Source organism: Telopea speciosissima, chromosome 8 (assembly GCF_018873765.1).
Source record: "Telopea speciosissima isolate NSW1024214 ecotype Mountain lineage chromosome 8, Tspe_v1, whole genome shotgun sequence".
In the NCBI taxonomy this organism is placed as follows: Eukaryota; Viridiplantae; Streptophyta; class Magnoliopsida; order Proteales; family Proteaceae; genus Telopea; species Telopea speciosissima.
In genome coordinates, this window is record NC_057923.1 from 11,864,411 (window position 1) to 11,884,603 (window position 20,193).

At 37.7% G+C, this 20,193-nt stretch overlaps 1 protein-coding gene across 3 annotated transcripts; it reads left to right on the forward strand.

Annotated features, from left to right (window-relative positions):
* The first annotated feature begins 4,291 nt into the window (after positions 1–4,291).
* Positions 4,292–8,179, forward strand: LOC122638327 (universal stress protein A-like protein). 3 transcript variants are annotated; one of them, XM_043831233.1, is made up of 4 exons: positions 4,292–4,559; positions 6,990–7,111; positions 7,400–7,518; positions 7,902–8,179. In XM_043831233.1, exons 1-4 carry the CDS (start codon positions 4,373–4,375, stop codon positions 8,008–8,010), a joined length of 537 nt encoding a protein of 178 aa, XP_043687168.1. In that variant the 5' UTR covers positions 4,292–4,372; the 3' UTR covers positions 8,011–8,179. The 3 variants fall into 3 exon arrangements, with proteins under 3 accessions (XP_043687168.1, XP_043687171.1, XP_043687169.1); XM_043831236.1 differs by having other exon boundaries at positions 7,946–8,179; XM_043831234.1 differs by having other exon boundaries at positions 7,029–7,111.
* Positions 8,180–20,193: the final 12,014 nt, after the last annotated feature.

The following is a 20,193-nucleotide window of genomic DNA, read 5'->3' on the forward strand; positions in this document are numbered from 1 at the left end:
AAAAAGGAAGAAACAGTCTTTCTTTCTCTGAAAATCCAACTGTTTGTAATAGAACTATAGAACAGAGAGGAGAAATTCTGGAAAAAATAATAGATTTTCTGCACTGTCTAACTTTTCTCCTGAGATTTCGTTATCGAATATCCACGAACTGGATATAGAGGATTAATTAACTGTTCAAAATTTAATTTCGTTTACTTTTATTTTTCTGCAACTAGCTTTACTTCAGAAGCCCTTCAAATGCAACTAGGATTTCTGCCTTGCTCCTATTCATTTTGACCAGACAGTGGACCAATGTACTGTTCAAACCGAGCTAGTACTGTTGCCTAACTTGATAGCCAATTGTGGTTCAAATGTTGTCCATGCTTTGCCAAAAATAAGTTCCTAGAAACGATCATGTGGTCCAAGTAGTTTTAGTTTGGCCAGAAAGACCAGGTGCGCCACCAAGTTATGGTGTTTAAGGGGATAGACGCCCTAAGGTTGGTACTACAGCCAAGGGTGATTCACTTATAATGGATGATGGTTAAGTACTTATCATGATAAGTACTTTGGTTTACCCTTTTGGGAGATTCAAGAAAATTCTTTTCTCATCTATTATGGAGAGAAGCTTGGACTTGGTCCTCTGTAGCGTGACCCAGTGTTGGTGGTGTGTTGGGTTGCATGCCTAAGCATTGTGGGCCATCGGATGATGCGCTATACACTGTGTCACACTACAAAGGAGCCCCACGCGGGAAGCTTGATGGTGGTCTTGATTTTTGGGATTTTGGAGTTTTGATATTGCTTTACTTGCTAGACAATGTTGGTGCATTTTAAATAATTCTGAGGCTTTTTGGGTTAAGATCATTAAAGGAAAATATTTTCCCTACCGCTCATTCCTTTAAGCCCCCTCAAAGCCCTCCTCTTCTTGGGTTTGGCCTAGTTTATTGAAAGCTTGGGACCTCTTATCAAAAGGGCTTTATAGAAGAATAGGAGGGATGTAAATGGATCGGATTCGGCTCGGATAGTGTTATATTCGCATCCACATCCGATTAGCTTTTGGACGGATTCGGATACTGCTAAACGGATACGGATATGGATATGGATCGGATATTTTGTCCGTTTACATGTAAATATAGCTTTTCGGATAGCTATAGCCTATCCGTATCCGCATTCGTTTAGTTTTCGGATGGATTCGGATAGTGCTAAATGGATACGGACACAAATACGGAAATGGATTTCGGCTATTCATTTACACCCCTAATGGTAATTCTACTAGTATTTACTTAGATGCTTGGGTCCCTTCTCTTGTATATGGTAAGATCTTGAGTTCTCCTACTAATGGATTCTTTCTTGTTTCTGATCTCATTGATTCCAACTTTGTCTACTGGAAGGATAGATTGACAAATAATACTTTTTCTTCTGTTGAAGTCTATGCAATTTTAAGCATCCCCCTTAATTCTTCCCTTGAAGCTGACTCATGGTTTTGGTCTACCTCTTCGAATGAATGTTTCTCTATTAAATTAGCTTACTATTTGATTCTCCATCTCCAAAATTTATTTGATTATCCAGACTCTGGCACTACGAGAAATCTATTTTGGAAGCATCTTTGGAAACTTGAATTGATTACTAAACTCAAAATTTTCCTTTGGAAATATTGGAATGGTCCATATGATCTAAGGATGAGGAGACGTTTATAAATGCTCTATTTCACTGTGAGTTTGCTTGTACTTGCTGGAAGGCCTCTCCTTTCAGAATTGAAACTAGTAATCTCCAGGGTTCTACTATGATTGATATGATTCAACATTATTTGAATGCATCAGATCATTTTTCAAGCCCCAAAGATGCTATTTCTCATTGGGTTTCCATTTTAACCATATTAACCTTTCTCTCTTGAATGTTATACAGGGTTTCCTCCATATTGCCTATGAAGGAAAGTTGATGTTTAATAGGAATCAGTTTAAGTATCATATTGATCCTCCTACGCTATGCAGCCGGACAAAAAACTCAATCTCTTTTTTGGGAGAAAGAACACCCACCGATCGTATAGCGCACGCCGCCCTTGTGCCCAGGGGCACACGTAATGATCGCCACACCCCATGAAAAGATGGAAATGATCAGGAGTGTGATGGTCATTTGCTCGCCCCTATCTATTTAAGTTTTTTTTATTAGTTTTGGATTGACTACGGAGGAGTTAGATAGATTTAGAGTTTGGGTTACAAGTTATTTCAGCTTCATAGTCTAATTGGCCAATAATGGTTTGGCGAATCGGTATTGGATCGATCAGATTGGTATTGATGGAGATCGATATTGATTCTTGACCATTTCTGTATCAATGGATTAGTATGGATAGGGGTAAAAAAATTCATTTTTTTTCAAAAGAAACAAGGGTAAATCTGTTCGATCCAAACTGGTATCAATCGAGACCGATAGCTATACCAATACCAACACTAACACTTTGTGGCCAGTTGTCAAACTTCGAGCCCTAATTCAATCAGGTCTATCTTGGATTTTTTATCTTAGCTAGTATTTTAAATGGTATAGAATTGTTTAAAAAATTGTGTGGGTGTGTTTTTTTTCTTTTCACTAGTTTTTTTCCTCTTTATTTTGATTTTTGATACTTGACAAAGTCAGGTACGGTTAAATTTTTTTTTTTGGGTAGAAAGCAAAGTTCATTATTTATAGGGTGAGAAGAACGCCTGGAATCTAAGGTACAAAGCTTAGTTAACTAAGGACTGATAATTGGTCAGCTTGTCTCACCAGAGCAAGCAAGAGCCTTCCTGGCGAGGGAGTCAGCCACGTTGTTAGTCTCCTTGGTACTAAAAGAGAAAAAAACTTCCATGAAATAAGACTTTGCCAAATGGCAAATATCCTTTACAATATGGAAAGATTCTAAAGGGGGAACCATAGTAGAGGGGGATAAGATGTAAGAGATCAATTTGTTGCTACCAGTCTCCACCTCTAAAAATTCAAAACCTTCTACAATTCCCAAGAGCATTCCTGACCAAAGAGCAAGAGCTTTAAATCCTTGGTACATGAGTATAAAAATGAACCGAGCATCCCCTAATCATAGACATTTAAATCCTTGATTGAACCCAAACTAGATATTTGTGAGCTGGAAGTTGTGACCATGAACAATAGGGTGTGGAATTAATGATGTACACAAAATCCAATCATACGGTCACACCACTGGTGGAAAAAGAATTCTTCTTTTTTCTATGTATGAATTAAAATATTGGGAAAAAGTACACTATCTAAGGTGGTGTGGATTGGAGAGGAGGATTCTTCAATAATTTGTTTTGCATTTTCTTATCATTTCTTAAGACTCGTTTGATTAGATGTGAAATGAAGTCAAGTGATGTAAATTTAAAACCTTAAAAAAAAATTTGAAATTTTTTTGTAACAATTAATAGAACACATTTTAATAAACTAAAAAGTTTTATATATAGCAATTGAATTTTAACATTGTCATTAAAAATTTCAAATGATATTCTGAATTAAAATGTTAGGGAAGTAGATTTATGTTCGGGAATGTGACTTACACAAGCACTCCCATGTGTTTATCTCTCTCCTCTTCAAAATAAAGGGGCAAATGTGTCTTTTGATATGAGAAAGAAGGAGATAGACTCATGAGAGTGTTGATGTAAGCCACAATTCTGAACAGAGATCTTTTTCCCAAAATGTAATTACCATATTTAATATATATAAGATTCGGGTTCTTTACTACCGCTACCGCCTGCCCGTGCAATCGGCATGCAACCTCATATAGATAGGTGCAAAATGACTGTCCTATCCACTGCCCGAGCACCTTGCCCAGGTGGGATCCACACCCTGCCTTTGTGAGGCTACATGCCACTGCACAGGCAGCGGCATCCAAGGATCTAATTGTTTGATATATGGCTGAGAGATCATTGCCTAGTCGGTTACCAAAAATAATCACTGTCTAGTGACTCTAGTTGTGTTAGCCCCTGAACCATTGTGCGAGCCAATGAGAGTTTAAGTAGGGGTATATACATGGAAGAGATTTTTTAGTTCTCGGGGGTGGAAGGGTAATTTCAGTCCTCCTGAGCTTTAACGTCAGACGTCCAACTTCTATTCGATGATTAAAAAAAGATCATTTCTGTGAGGAGGCAACATTGGAAGCATTAGATAGGAATCTTATCATTCGCATGAATTGACATGGATCCCATCTGTCGGCAGAAACCCAGAAATCTCCCTCTCACCGCTCCACGTCCATGCTGTGGTGCTCGAGAGAAAGAGACAGAGGCGGTGAGGCACACACCTTTCAAGAGCCGAGAAGCTGTAACTGTCCAGCAACCCTGTAAGTACTAAGCAGAAGCATCGACTGATCGATCAATTGATCCCTTGAGAGAGAGAGAGAGAGGGAGAGCAATCAGCAATGGAAGGAGTGGAATCGGAGCCCACTCGGATAATGATTGCAGTGAACGGGTCTTCAATCAAAGGTTATCCACATCCGTCGATTAGCAGCCGCTATGCATTCGACTGGACTCTCCAGAAGATCGTCCGCTCCAACTTCTCCGGCTTCAAGCTCCTATTCCTCCATGTTCAAGTCCCTGACGAGGATGGTAAACTCTCTCTCTCTCAATTTTTCATTCATGTTCCTTCTTTTTCAGTTTTTTATGTTGCTCTGCTTTTCTGGATTCTGGTTTTTGGTACTTTGGATCGATTGTTTGGGTCTTAAAAAATGTTCTTTTTTTCACTTTTATTAATTTCTTCGTAACTTTCTTCGAGAACCCTGAGCCTACCTTTCCTGATTCCTGAAATATATGTTCTTTTTTATTGGGGTGAGGGGGGTGGGGGAGAGGAAAGCCTATGGCATTATTTATGTACTTATTCTGGAAAAGCAGATATTAGTGCGTACCTAAATTACAGTTTGAATTAAATCAGTTCTACAAGCACCATCAATTGGAACCGTCTGATCCACCTCCTGTAGATCAGTAATCAATCCATTTAGTTGGATGTCCATTTCCTTTCTGATCAATCTGAAGCTATTGAACCTTATTAAAAAAAGTTCTGAATGGATGAAATTTCCTGAGAGTAGCATGTGCTGTATGGTTAAGGTTCATCTTATGGTAATCCGGGGGACTTGTTTTAGGATATGTGAAAAGTTTCTATACACCAGCGGCTTAGAGGGTACCCTTAGGATATGACCCAAAACATTTCATTTCTTATTTGGTTTTAACAACAATTAATTGGCTGTCTTTCCCCCATTTATTTTTCATCTCTTGTTTCATCAGCTCCTCCTTTTCAACTCGAATCTTTTGATGGGTACAACTTGTCTACATTGTTTATGCTGAATGAGACAAACTGATTCATTTTCTAATTGTATAACTGTATAAGGTTCAGCAGGGTAAACCAGCTAGTTATTGGTGATAATTATTCTTGTAGTTTGGTGGGTGTTATAAGTGCTGACATTAGATTAATAACATTTTGGAAGGGAATTCATGGGCTATTCTGAGAAATTTGTGGTGGGAGATCTTGATATTTAGTGATGAAAAAAATTGAAGATGCATGCCAAATTCAGTCAGAATTTGGCTATTTAGTAAACCTCACCTTTCACATGGTGTATGGGACTATGGCACCAGTAATCATGACCACCTTTGATGGATCTTTGTGTTGTTACTCTTCTAAATCTTCTTCAAGTAATCGGTCTTTGTGGGTTTTGTTGCATTTCAGCGGATAAGTTTTAGATTTTGAATTCTATTCTATCCCCACAATTTCATCTCCCTAACTATTCTAGGAATCAGAAAATAATGGACCTTTTTTCTGTTTTATTGAGAATATCAATTGGAAATATTGCTAATTTAATCCAAATATGTGCTTAAAGAGTATTATCACCTTTTGCACATCTAATTCTCTTGAGGTCTTGAATATCATTTCAGATTGTCGAGTGATTATTTGGGGCCATATTTTTTTTGTTATACTCTTAGCACTTCCCATTTCATGTGATTTGCTACAGAAGTTTGTTGATGTTTCTAGTAGAGGTCTTATGCTGATGTTATGAATGATATAGGATTACTATAGGTGTATGATCTTCTTATCCACCCAGGTTTGGGTTTAGCTTAACTCGGGCTGTATCTTTTGTTTATTTATACTTTTAAGGCTTGATTACCAGTTCGGTAGGTTAAAAATAAGGTTTTGCAATGTTAGAGCCCTTGCACGTACTATGATCGTTATATATTGGATTTATCATACTAATGTCACATGCTAATTATCAAAGGCAGAACTAACCAGATGTTGGTTTTGAATCTTTTTCTTATACCCTATGTGGTTGGCTAATGTGATCTACCGTGGAAAGGGCTTCATGTTTCCTCATTATGCTGTGTTACCCAGTCCTCTGTGGTAAACAGTAAGAAAAATGCTTGCGTGCTTTAAGTCAAATGTGATCCATAGGAGTCAAAGAGTTCAGATATGTTTTGGATAACAGCTAGGATTCTCTTTCTTGGTGTGAATGATGGGGAAGAACAGCAGAAACTAGGTAACAATTTGTTCTTCCTTGGTATGGAAGCTTATTGAATCCCTTGATCTCAAGGTTGCAACAAGAAGCACCATTGGCTTCCTATATTGTCATGATCCCTTTGTATTCCTTCTTTCATTAGGTTTGCAAAAGATAGACTGACATGTATCATCTATAACTTCATACAACAAATTTTGGTTGTCTTGCTTGGTTGGAATAATTCTAAACAAGCTGCTCCTAGTACTCCTCCCAACCATAACCCCCAGTTATGGTTTTCTTATTCTATCAAATCCATCTTTAGTCTCACCAGTTTTATAGTCTGTAGTTTTGTTCTCCTTGTACAATGAACTTAAGATGCCATTATTCCTAATTGTATTAATATAATTCCGATATGAATAGTTTTCTTTTTTTAAATTTCAATAAATTGCAATGTATTATTTATTTTTCCTTTCTATTAGCTTGTTCCAAACTTATACAATTATGATGATAATTTTGAGAGAATTACTAGTTAATAGTGTATTGATTATGTTTGTGCTAGGATTCGTTGACATGGACAGTATTTATGCATCGCCTGAAGATTTCCGTGATATGGAAAACAGAGACAAGATTAGAGGGCTTCACTTGTTGGAATACTTTGTCGGGAGGTGTCATGAAATTGGGGTACTGAAAAAACATCTTCCCTGAGCTCATATGCTGATTTTCGACCTTTTTTTTTCCTTTTCCACTTCATTCATATTATAAATTGTTCATTAGAGCCTTGGACTTGCAATGATTTTACACTGTTTATTTTCCAAATATTATAGAGCTGCTTGTAGGATCCTTTTTTGAATCATGGTTCAAGAAAAGGTGATCCCAAGGAAGTGGGTCTGCCGTGGGTTCATTGGAATTTTTAGCTTCAATCGTTTCAAGCTGTCTATTAATTTTGCAATATTATGGAACTGTTTATAGGTTCCTTCTGAATCATGGATCAAGCACGGCGATCCCAAGGAAGAGATTTGCCATGAGGTGAAGCGAGTAAGGCCTGATCTTCTGGTTTTAGGAAGTCGTGGGCTTGGCCCTTTTCAAAGGTATATTTGGGGCTTGCTTCATCTACATTCCTAATGTCCATTCATCAGTCCAATACATAGTTTTCTTTTTTACCTACCTCTGTTTCTATGTGATCAAGCAGATGGAAGTTGCCAATATGGCACGTTTGATACATACACACACACCCATTTCTTTCATTTGCACAATTTATTTTCTCAGATAAATTATCTAAGAGAATATTTCTGTTGAATTTGATCATAAAAAACAATAAATAGTAGTTTGGTTTCACTAGGGAGAAGGAAGTGTTTTGGTTTATATTATTTCCTAGTTGTTTGGTCATGTTGATCTGTTAGATTGCTTACCAGGAAAGTTTCTGATTCAGAGCCAGGTTATGGTGATCACTTTGTTGATTTTCTTTGCACAGGGTGTTTGTTGGAACTGTGAGCGAATTTTGTGTAAAGCACGCAGAATGCCCTGTGGTTACGATCAAACGCAAGGCGGATGAGACCCCATCAGACCCTGTTGATGATTGAAAGTTCCCAATCTTTACTCAAATTTGTAATATTTTTAGACAATATTACATGTTACATGACAAACACAACCATACATTTCAAAAAATGAAAAACAGAATAGAGCTTTTTGATGGAAAAAGCTACAGATCGGTTTCATGAAGAGTGGCATATGAAGGAGCTTCTTTTTCTCACTTGTCATCCCCTTGTTCTAGGTGCTCCATTTTCTCCAGCTTTGAAGCCTTCTCTGGTTTCGAAACTGTAACTTGGTATAGAGTCCTTCCTCCCTCCTTCGAAATTATAACCTGGTATGGAGTCCTTCCTCCCTCCTTCGAAATTATAACCTGGTATGGAGTCCTTCCTCCCTCGTTCAAAATTATAACCTGGTATGGAGTCCTTCCTCCCTCCGAATGTATAACCTGGTATGGAATCCATCTTCCCTCCATGGATAGCTGCTTTGGGTGCTGAAATACCCTTCTTGAACCCAAATTCCAGGTCACCACCTTCTGTTGGGTTGAAGGTATGGTCTTGTGACTCTTTTCTGGGCTTTGGGTGGGTGTGGTCTTGTGACTGGCGCTTATGCTTTGGACGGGAATAGCGTCGGTTGCAGAGTCGACCAAGGAAGCAAGCAATGGCTGATACAACAACGATCACAGCCAATACAATGAAGACTGCCCCAAACGAGCCCTTGGAATTGGAAGAAGGAGATGGTGTGACAGTATTTGGGTAGACAAACAGTGGTGGTGGAGGTGGCATAACAAGCGACATTTTTTTGGTTTTGCCTCTTGGAGTGTGGGTGTATGGGAGGGTTAGAGAGGGAGATGATGATATAGGTAAGAGGATTCTTTGAGTATGAACAGAGGTGATTCTGAAAGGATTATAAGACCATAGAAGTAGCAAGTAACACCGAGAGCTGCGAGTGGAGGAGAGTTTAAATGAATAAAATTGAGTGATTAATGGAGTTTTTTAAGGTCAAAAGTGATTATGTGGCTCCTTCATCTTTAATAAAGACAAAGGCAAAGATATTCCTTTCCTTCACTTTATTGAAGGAGAAGGTGGGCGTTGCAATAGCTTGGGGACAAGAGAAAGGAGGTTTTTGCAGTCCTTTGGACTTGTACATCACCTCCAAAGATTGTGAGAGGAACAAGTTTGATTTTTTTCTTTTAATTTTATCACCTAAATGGTCCATGAGAGGAGGGAAGGGATGAACTCTTATACAAGTTTTCTTACAGAAACAGAACAGAAACAGAAGTAGATTGATTGGCCACTTATGGTGGAAGCAATTATGTTAGTGGGACCTCTCTATATTGGGTATAATGTGTGATGCTTGATAGACGGTTCCAGATGATGGGTGGCACTATAGATTAATGATTACTTATATGATGGTATGTATATTAGCCTTTGATTCTATTCTATACCCCCCCCCCCCCAATGACCCCAACAAATATTTAAACACTTAGCTTCAATGATTTGAAAGCAGGAGTTTCGTTGGGATTGCCACCTTCAATCATAGTGGGTTTGTGTATCTTATCTGATTCCAAGAATGATCTTTGGTCTCGGTTATGGGGGTTGGGGTTAACTACAAATCTTTGCTTTTGTTTCAAATTTTTCTCTCTTTTATCAAAAAAAACGGCTCTCTCATTCAAATCCTAATCTAAGTGCTACTTTGCCCAACTCTTTGTCTCCTAATTATTTGCTATGTCATTAGTTCATTACTACAAATCTGTCTGAACAAATTCTTCTTGTTTTATGTTTAGGCTTGGAGGGTATATTTGCCTACCAAAAGCCAGCTTCTAGGAGGGGAGAGGGATCCAATAGAATGTGTCAGACTGGAATCCCTTTTTTTCCCCTATAGCTCCAGATGCCTGTAAAGGGTTAGGGGAGAGGGCTTATTGGTTTCCTATACTAGATAGAGGTGGTAAAGATTTCAAATCAAAATATTTGGTTGGTCTCGCATTCTTGCCTCATTAAAGTTGGCTTTTAAGCTGATAAGAACGTCTGGTTTTTTTTTTTTTTTTTTTTTTTTCAAGTTTTTCGATGGCATATAAGGTATAGGGAAAAATGAGAGTATTATGGCAGAATATTTAGATTTGGGATTCCATTCTCGTACGAGAATGGGTGTGAGCTGCCTAGATGGCATCCACCATGTGGGTATCTAGGCGGCTCACATCCATTCTCGTACGAGGATGAAAACCCAGTTTGAATATTTATGACCCTTAATAGATGTATTTTTCTTGCATTATGAATTTTTTTTTTTTTGGGTGCAAAAACTCCTAAAATAGAAATTTGTGACAGAAAGGAGGTTACAATAGGCACAGAGTCATCTAGAAAAGAAGACTCGCATAGCCCTGCTCGAGGAAAATAATTTGCTTGATACCGAGAAGGATGGTTGAAATTGTTCGACTTAACCATCTCTACTCCTCAGTGTTAAGCAGTTTTCAAGCCAAGTATAATTGCTAAGGTCTCACCAATTATTGTTGGAAGTAGGATAATGATGCTCTTTCATCAAACAAAGAAGCTGCTTTTTCTTTTTTTTTTTTTTGTCATTTAAAAGAATGCACCATAGCCCATTGCCTTTATCTTAGAAGAAAAGGTTGCATCTCAAAGAATAGAATAGTGTGACATCCATTAGGGAGATCAACCAATGGTTTGTGCTGGGAGTCAAGTAACTGAGCATCTAAAGAGCTAGAGATAAGGGATAGCACTTCCCCTACTTAGGCTTTGTGTATTTTATGGAATCCTACCAAAGTATGGATCCAAGACACACCTTGTAGGGTTTATGTTTGGTAGAAATTCATACATCTCTTCTAGGTGTGTTGTAGAATGAGTACTTGAGAGAAGAGTTTCTTTATGGCCACAAAGAGGTTTCTACACAAGTCATATTGTTGGATTATTTTTCTTGATCAAATTTTCCAAGTTTTAGTAGCACCAGCCCATGGTGGCAGACTGACTCTCACAAATTTCTCGTAGAGGTAAATAAACAATGAGCTCAGTCAAGAGAAAACCGGAGTTTATGGAGCCTCTTGGGCTCTCATGATTCGATTGGTCTAAAAGGGCACAACACGTTACGAGTCATCAATCTAAAAAGAAAGGGAGAGGATTCCCCACAACACTAGTGTGGAGGGCAATCCGTATGCCACACCAATTGGACTCACATGGTTTGAGTAAAAGAGAGAAAATAATAAAGAACTCCATGTGAGAGAAAAATAGTACTCTAAGCATCGTGAGAGACTTTTTCCAATAATAATAAAATGTTAGAAGAATCTACGAGATCACGAGTTTGTGGAAGCTTCATACTATTGTGATTCCTTTCTAAGAAATGTTAGGAGGATCCTACGGTCACCTAATAAACACCTAAAATTAGATTGTGCTTCATGATATCTCTAGTTTTCTTACATCTTTTCAAGGAACTTTTATTCCATGAGGCCCAATCCAATTTTTATTTTTTTATTTTATTTTATTTTATTTTATTGGGGTGGGGGAGGGGGGGGGGGGTTGTCCTATGGTCACTGAATTATTTCCTTTTCTAAATCATTCCATATTCCTTGTTATGTACCTAGTCCACAACATGGTTGGTATCATTTAGCTGCTACTAAGTCATAATTTCTTGCCAAATTGCAAGCATATGTGGTTTCATGTGATAGAAGATTTCACACTCGTGTCAGTGATCAAATTCTAGCCCTAACTAATTAAGAAGGGAAAATTATAAAAAAGAAAGTAAAAATTTTACAAAGTTACAAGAATGTCATTTTATATTAGTTTACATTAAAAGAAATTTCATGGAGGAGCATTAACACCATGAAGACACAATACCTAATTCTCTCTCTTAGTCGAAATCCCTTACCGATGAAGACCACGAAATCAGAGTCCCTTTCAAGTCTTCTTTCTCCCCACCACCCATCTATCGCTACTTTTGCTGCTCAGACAAAGAAGGAAACAAGGTCATGCATATATCCTTGGAGAAAAAGTTTTACTTAAAATCAAACAGTCTAAATAGACCATGTGTCCAATTTCAGCTTCAAATCGAACCATTTAACCTCTCATATGAACTCTAATATGAATTAAAATCCTCTGCAATTCGGGATTGAGAGCTTGACACATAGAAGATGCTTCATCCAACGGTGCGAGCTCGATTGACCCACTTTTTTTTCTTTTTGAGCTCAGCACTGTTGGATGTTGCATCTTCCACGTGTTGAGCTCTCAAGCCCAAACTGCAGTGCACCGCAAGATCGATGCACTATAGAGAATTTTTTTTCCCTCTTATATTTCATTTTTTTTTTATATAAACATATGCACTCTTATATATCCACACATCCCTTGTAGTCTCACGCACCTTCTTGGTAGTTCCTGAAATCTTTTATGCTTTGTTTTGTTTAATAATGTACTTTGATTAAATTGAAACTTGACAAGTGAGTATGAGACCTCGAAAACTATTTGTCCATTTCAGCTTTACATGATAGTTTTGCCCTTGATGAGTTGCCATCTACCAAAACCGCTCCATTTGGTTTCTGACTCGTCACTACTCAGTACTCACTCAAACCCAAAAGCTTCACAACTGTCGCGTAGTCTCCCTCACCTCTAAATCCATATTCACACGTGCAGTTCAACATAAAGTTGCCAAACTCAAATTGAATTCCTCGATCACAAGTTGATTGATAGAGAGGACCCGGCTGGGCCGGCCCATCATCCCACATTCTTCCAAACATGACATATCTATCTCACTCAATGTATTAAAACTAGGGTGCAACTGGGTGTCACGTAGTCTCTAAACTCTCTCAATCCGCATTCACATATGTATTTTTATGGGTGACTAGCGCAAAGTATATGAATTACAAAGATCAGACAACCAAAGAGTGAACATATGTCAAACTGTCATTATTAATCTCTTTTGGTATGTGATGAAAAGAAATCGAAGTAAACAAGTGGTAAGATGCCCTTCTACTCAAGTTTCCAACCTTATAATTGGGGATTGATTTTGGCACACTCCAATTGAGACAAAATTGTTATCACACAAACCACACACACCAATCCCAAAAGATTGATTAACTTTTAGGACTGTAGAATGACGGATATACACAACACACAACACACGCAAACACCCGATGTGGGACTAAACCAACGCACCCAGTGCATATAAGGGTGTCAAAACCAAACCGAAACCAAAAACGTAACCCAAAACCCAGCCGAATTAATCGAGCCAAGCCGAACCAAATTAAATCGGTTTGATTTCAGTTTAAATGTATGATAATTTAATTCGGTTTGGTTTGGTTAGGTTTCGGTTTCATGTCCAGACCCGTCGATTTGAACCGAAACCGAACCGAATACCCATTTATTCCCAAACCGTATATCTTTTAATATCTTTTGGGTAAATGATAATTAATAAAGTAAGTAAAGTAACCAAAACAGTATGCACCAAAATCAAAATGATAATATCTTTTAGAACAGTTACTTTTGATGTGTTTCTCTAATTATGATTTTATTGATGTGTTTTCTTTTGGAATTATAATTTTGATGTGTTCCTTTAAGGTTTTGTGAACATTTATTTATACAAATGGAGTTCCTTGAGAACATAGCAAAGCAACAATAGTGGATGAACTAGCAGCGTATAAAAAATGGAACCATATTTTAAAAACAGAATTAAACCTAAATTAAAATCATTTTTTGAAACCGAATTAGAACCTAGACCGAACCGAATCGAGGTGTTTCGGATTCGGTTGTTAGTCCCAGAACCGACTCGGGTTTCAGTTCGATTTCGGGTCACACCCACAAGGCATGGAACCGAACCGAAACCAAACCAAATACCCTAAACCGAGCCGATTAACACCCTTAAGCGCATACATCCTTTTGGTCTATATTTACTCAAACTTCATTATCCCAATTTTTTATTTTTATTCCCATAGAAAAATAAACTTTCACTCTCTTTTACCCTGATAGTTCAACATCTCTAGATAGTTCAATATCTACCTTAGATGCTCGAACGATCAAGAAAATACCCATGTTCAGTGATCTCATTCCAAAATCTGTTATTATCGATCTGTTTGGCATCCCTGTTTCATTTCCGTTTGTAGCTTGTAGGCACTTTTATAACCAACGTTCCACAAATTGTCAAGTTGGAATCAGATCAGTCAAATCAGGAGATTTTGGATGTTTCGGAGCGGTTGATTCTAGTATCTTTAGGACTAGATCGTTCATTTTCATATATAAGGAGCCGATTCTAAGGTTTTTGGGATTGATTTCGGTTCTCTCCATCTCTCTCTCCCTCTCATACACACACATCAAACTTGAATAAGTTGGCTTTGTAAGTATGGACTGAGCAGCAGGATATTAGGGATGAGAGTAATCTCGGCCGTATCTCCAAACGCTTGTATTATGGCCCGAGAAGAAGGGATTTGGCTCCTGTCCTGCAGTGGCGGGAGCTGGAGCGTCTAACCTGGCTAAACGATAGCAAAAACAGGGGTGGGGTGGTCATTTCACAGGTGGGTCCCACCTGGGCCGCACATGTGAAATGACCACCCCACCCCCTGATTTTAGGTGGCTTCCATGGGCTGGACGCTCCAGCTCCCGCCACTGTAGGACAGGAGCCAAATCCGAGAAGAAGACTCCTACCATCAGCACATCATTTAGTCAATATGGTTGAAGTTCATGGGAGGAAAAAATGATGCTATGGGGTGGGGGAGTGTGTGTGTTGCACAGCAGAATTGCAGACTCTGTAGCACGAGAAGACGACGAGAGGGCGTGGGTCTTAACACTTTATGGCTTGAGAGACTCGGTCGTTTCTGGTTTTCATTCAGACATTGTTATCTTTTTTTTCAAGTCTTTACATCGTAGCCAAATAGTTTAAATTTCATAGATTTAACCTCAGATTTGGTATGATTTCTATTACTAACTTCGAATTGATTTCATGAAATAGTCAAGAAATTGAAATTGTTTTGGTTGCATCAAACTGAAATATTTCAAAAATAAGAAATTCATTTGGTAGTTCAATTTCTGAAAATAAATTCTCTATATTTTTTTAGGAGAAGGTGGCAGGGGTGGGGCCGAGGCCATAAAGGTGGCGGTGGCAGTGATAATGGTGAGACCATCACGAGAAGAAGAAGGCTGGTGTTTTATTTTTAACACAAGAATTATTATTTTACACCATCAAATTAATCATGTGCTCAATATAATTGGAAAATCAGGTTTTGAGTGGGGCAACTCATCCGAGTTGAGTCAAAAATTTTGAAAACCTGGTCAAGCGTTATGTAGACTAGGTTGGAGTAAAAAAAAGACAAGAATCGGTCGCAACTCATCCGAGTCAAATGAGATTTGATCTTTCATCCAAATCACAACACATTTGACGAGTGCAGTCATTTAAAAAAAAAAACCCATTAATCTATTCCACTTGAGTTAAATGGTAAAAACCCTTGAGTCCTCCAATTTGATAGCTCTTTAAGGGCAAATGAAACCCTAAATCCCTCTGCAATTTATTGATGGCTAACAACCGTGAGACTTTTGCATTTGATTATCAAAATATTTTTAAACTAAATGAAGTAAAGAATGGACTTGTATAGAACTTTAACCACAAGAAGAATACGCATCTATTTAATCAATCACATTGTCCTCATGAATGAACCCCACCCATTTTTTTGGGTGAGGAGGAGGATTCCATTTCTGTTTTTCGTTATGAACAACTACACACTTTTAAACAACAACAATAACTAGAAAAAAAAAAATAAAAAATTGATGACCAAAAAATTCATAATATATATAACATAAGCTTCAAGAAATTTTTACCAAACTTTTCAATGAAGAATAGTAAATTAACTGCAATAGATTTTTTGCCTTGTATTTTTCTGATGTTTTCATATTTTTTTTATTTTTTTACTAATTTATACATATTTATTATATTTAGAATTAAGAAAAACATGACTCATCCAGACTAGGTTTGACGGATTATTATCCTCTCCAATTCCCTATTGGTCGGCAGTGCGACAGTGTCAATGTAGATGTCCAACACGTGGTAACTTGGACATCCAACGGTCTAAGCTCAACATAGTCAATGAGCTCGGACCATTGGATGTCTGAACTGCCATGTGTCAGGCATCCAAATTAGCATTGCCGGGCTATAGGGAATTGGAGAGAATAATTTTCTAGGTTTGACTAAGCCGAAACACCAAGTTTTCTAAAAGGCGAGTCAAGTCAAGTCAGAAAATCTAATTTTCAACTATGAATTGCTCGTTAAAGAGCAAGAGTGAAATGAATTTCAATTTCAAAATTGAAAGAGGTCCTCAGTTATTTCATAATTTTTCTACTCTATCTGATTTCTAATAATTAAAATAAATTACAAAAATCAAATTAAACAATTTCTAAAGTAGAAATCATCCCATGAAATTGAAATAGAAATAGGAATAGAAATCATACCAAATTAGGCCTACAATCCTACATTAGCTTAAGATTTTACCAAAAACTACATTAGCGTATATTTGAGAATGTGGGGGTGCACCCAAATCACTGCCCCCCTCATTAATCCATCTAATAATCCAACTCAACCACAACCACAGTAAATTGAGCGGAAAAGAGCGGGGGGGGGGGGGGGGGGGAAATAAACAAATAAAAACAAAATCAGATATTTTGTCTGGTTTTGGACTTTCAAAGAGACAAACATACACCACCAGAAAGTGGGACCCATCTCCGGTAGGAACACAGCATAGAGAGAGAGAGAGAGAAACCAAACAACCTCTGACGGGTGGTGGTTCTCTCTGTCGGCTAATGAATGACTCACCAGGTCCCACCGATGCCACCGTTGTCCGAAGTGGGACCCACTTCCATGACCCAAATTCCAACAAAATGACAGAAACAGTAATCATTACAGCATCACAACAATAACCAGCTTTGATTATAATACAGTTTTATTACAGATCCTGTCCACCGCCCTCCCAGATTCGTTTTAGAGATTCGTCCATTCCCACCTTGGAACAACCTTAATTTAATTAATTTCTTCCTCATATTCCATATCATATATAGTTCCTCCCTCGTCAGGTAGCCGCAGTCACCATTTTTGAATAAACCTTACTTCCTTGTGTACACTTTGCACGCGTTTGAGGATTAATTCTTCTTTCCTTTAATTTAATCACAATTTCATTCCACAATTCTTTACTATTTTGTATGATTTTATTACACATGGGTTATTAAACGAATCTCACCAACCCACTTAATCTAACCTGGGCGTATGTGTTGCGCTGCCCCTACACTCAAACACAGGGGTATACAAAATAAAATTTCACTTTTCTACGGGATCACGGCGGTCATTCACATGCTCTCGTGTCTAGGCATAAAAACAACGCATTGTTAAAAGAAAACATTTTAGATTTTAAGCCTGAAATCCTAACTCCACAAAATGACCTAGAACACACATATATAAATCCATAATATAGAGGTTGGGAGTACCATTCACCTTTTCTATGTTGAAGACGATTGGACTATCGAATCCCTTGTTGTAATACAGTCGTCAACGCTTAGACTTGAGTCTTCCACAACCTTTCGTTATTTTTTGAATCTCTTCTTTATAGGAGAAAGAGAAGAAAATATGACGAAGACTGCAAGACTGAAGACAAGTATAAATAATACTGTCCCAATCCTAAACTCATTTCCAGAGTGAGTTGGATTGGCCTATCTTAATGTATGACGAATTGAACTGATTCATACATAGACTCACATAAAGTGACTAACTTAATAATAAATTAAGCCCATAAATAAAAACTTCTAACATGCATGGTATGGACCCAAGTAGCATTGTTTATTCCATTCATTATATAATTAGGTAATCATAAACATGATTATTATATATATTTAATTATTATAAAGTTATAGGTAGCTAAGGTGCTTGGTTCTACTCTAGTCTGCCATTTCAAGCTTTTTTGACCGATTAATGGAATAGTATGACTAAAATGGGGTACACTACACTCCCACTCCCACTACTAACAACATATGCTTGAATTACAAGTTACCTCCAGCTATATTATATTATAATAATTTCCTCAAACGACGTGAAGCTCATGACTGAATCACTGTTTTTGTGTTTTTGAAGTTTGAATTTGGAATGTTTTGAGAAACCGAGGTTGATATTGAGTGGGTCCCTTCCTGATCATCGTTAGAAGAAGAAGAAGAAGAAATAGTACTACTACTACTACTAGGATAGGCTACGCTAGGCTACGAGTACTTTTTGATCGAATCCTTCTTCTACTTTCAATGATGACTTATTAAATATGATTTAACTAATAACATTGGCGCAAAGCCAACTTCAACTCTATGAAAGAAAGAAAGAAAGTAAAGAAGTATCACATTTGTCACCTTTCTGAACTATTGTTCCCTTAATACTTCTTGCATTGTTGCAATGGTTTTAGCTTCTGATTGAATCATTACATTTCAATACCTAAATCTCGTATGTTCATTTGTTGTCAATCTATAATTGTAAACTGGAAAAACGGTAAAACAGTAACTATTATAATACATGTTTGCCATCTTATGGATTTCAATTCTAATTTGTTCACTGGTCTGCCATTGTAAGGGTTGTAAGATTAAGATTGTTTATGAGATTTCAATTCTAATTTGTTAATGTTAGGAATTAACAATGCAGTAGAATGATAATTAACAAAAGAAAAATCGAACAAAGAGATCACACAAACACAGATTTACGTGGTTCAATGATAATCAGAGGTTCCACTATTCTGATGAAGAAAATACAAAATCCGCACACCTCTATCTCCTTACAAGATCAACCCTTTAGAACATCTCAAAATAATGCATGAGGCAGATAGCAGCGAATTCTCAATGGTGCCAAAATCTCTCAATAAAGCAGCTAGGTCGTATCGCCTTACTCATAAAGGGGACTTTACCCTCATGCCAGATGGCGCAAGTAGTCTCCGCAGCTATACTATATTGAAAGTACAAAATTACCCATCAGTATAAATGACTCCTAAAATTTTGATTCCCCAACCTCCAGCTCACTTTGCGATGAGTAAGATTCTCGATATTGGAGAAAAATCAATAATATACTATGTGCCTAATGAGACTCAATCTAGTATATGAGCTAAGGATGTCAAAACCTAGGCCTATCCGATAAGATCGAGTGAAATCGATCGAAAAAAACCTGGACCAAACCAAACCGATCCTTATTGGATTGGTTTTGGGATAGGGTATGACGGGACCAACTAAAAATCGAACGACACTGGACCGATCAATAACAAATCGAAAACCAAACCGAATGAAACCGATAAAAAAATCATTGAGTATAGAGTTATGGATAATTGAATTGATTTCAATATTAGTGAGCAAATTTATGGTTGTAAGGGGAATTCTTACAAATCAATGAATATGAGGTTATGAAAATAAGGAAATTGATTTGTAACAATGCTTCTTCCATTGATCTCCTTTTTAAGTGTGGGGCTAATGAAATATTTAATGTAGTTGAAAAGAGAAAGAAAAGAAAATAGGCCCAAACCAAACCCAACCCGATACCAAACCAAATCCAAACTGTTATCATAAATCGAAACGACACAAAATCGAAATCGAGCCAAACCCGAAAAATCTTTATTGGTTTGGTTTTGATTTCCCTAAACCGATTGACACCCCTAAATTATAGATCGTTAAATTGAGGCAGGCTACTATGAACCCTAGGACTTGATTTAACACAGTACCCGTTAAATTGAGATCTAAATGGTCTCCCTATGAGATTTGTTCTTACCAACAAAACAAAACAAAACAGAGAATTGAAATGTCATCAAGTTTGTCGCCATGGAGGAAGAGGGAGAAGAGATGCACGTGCCGCCGAAGCAGCCGTCGAGAGACACGCGGGAAGAGAATCTATGCCTTGCTTGTAGATGGAGGAATGTGAGAGAGAGAGAGAGAGAGAGAGAGAGGGGGCAAGGTAGGTCCGTCTCTGTCTCTCTCTGTTCTTGTTCTTGTGCTTGTTATTGTTCTTCTTCTTCTTCCTCCTTATGTTATTGTCAGTGAGGAAGTGGGGTTAGAGGGTTGAAGGAAGGTGGTAGGCCCAAAATTGAGTGCTCTTTCGGTTTGCTCTTTTTCGAGGACCCAAATATTCCCACAATTCTGTCAACAACAACTAAGTAGTGACATAAGACATCGCCGTGATTTCTGACGTGCTCTTCCAACAAAATTAAAGAATCTAAAACCAAATCCCACGCCCACCACTAATCCATCCCCCCCCCA

Coding starts and splice junctions, on each gene's coding strand:
- LOC122638327 (XM_043831233.1), top strand. CDS start 4,373: ATGGAAGGAGTGGAATCGGAGCCCACTCGGATAATGATTGCAGTGAAC. Junction 4,560..6,989: donor TCAAGTCCCTGACGAGGATG/GTAAACTCTCTC, acceptor TGTTTGTGCTAG/GATTCGTTGACATGGACAGT. Junction 7,519..7,901: donor GGGCTTGGCCCTTTTCAAAG/GTATATTTGGGG, acceptor TTCTTTGCACAG/GGTGTTTGTTGGAACTGTGA.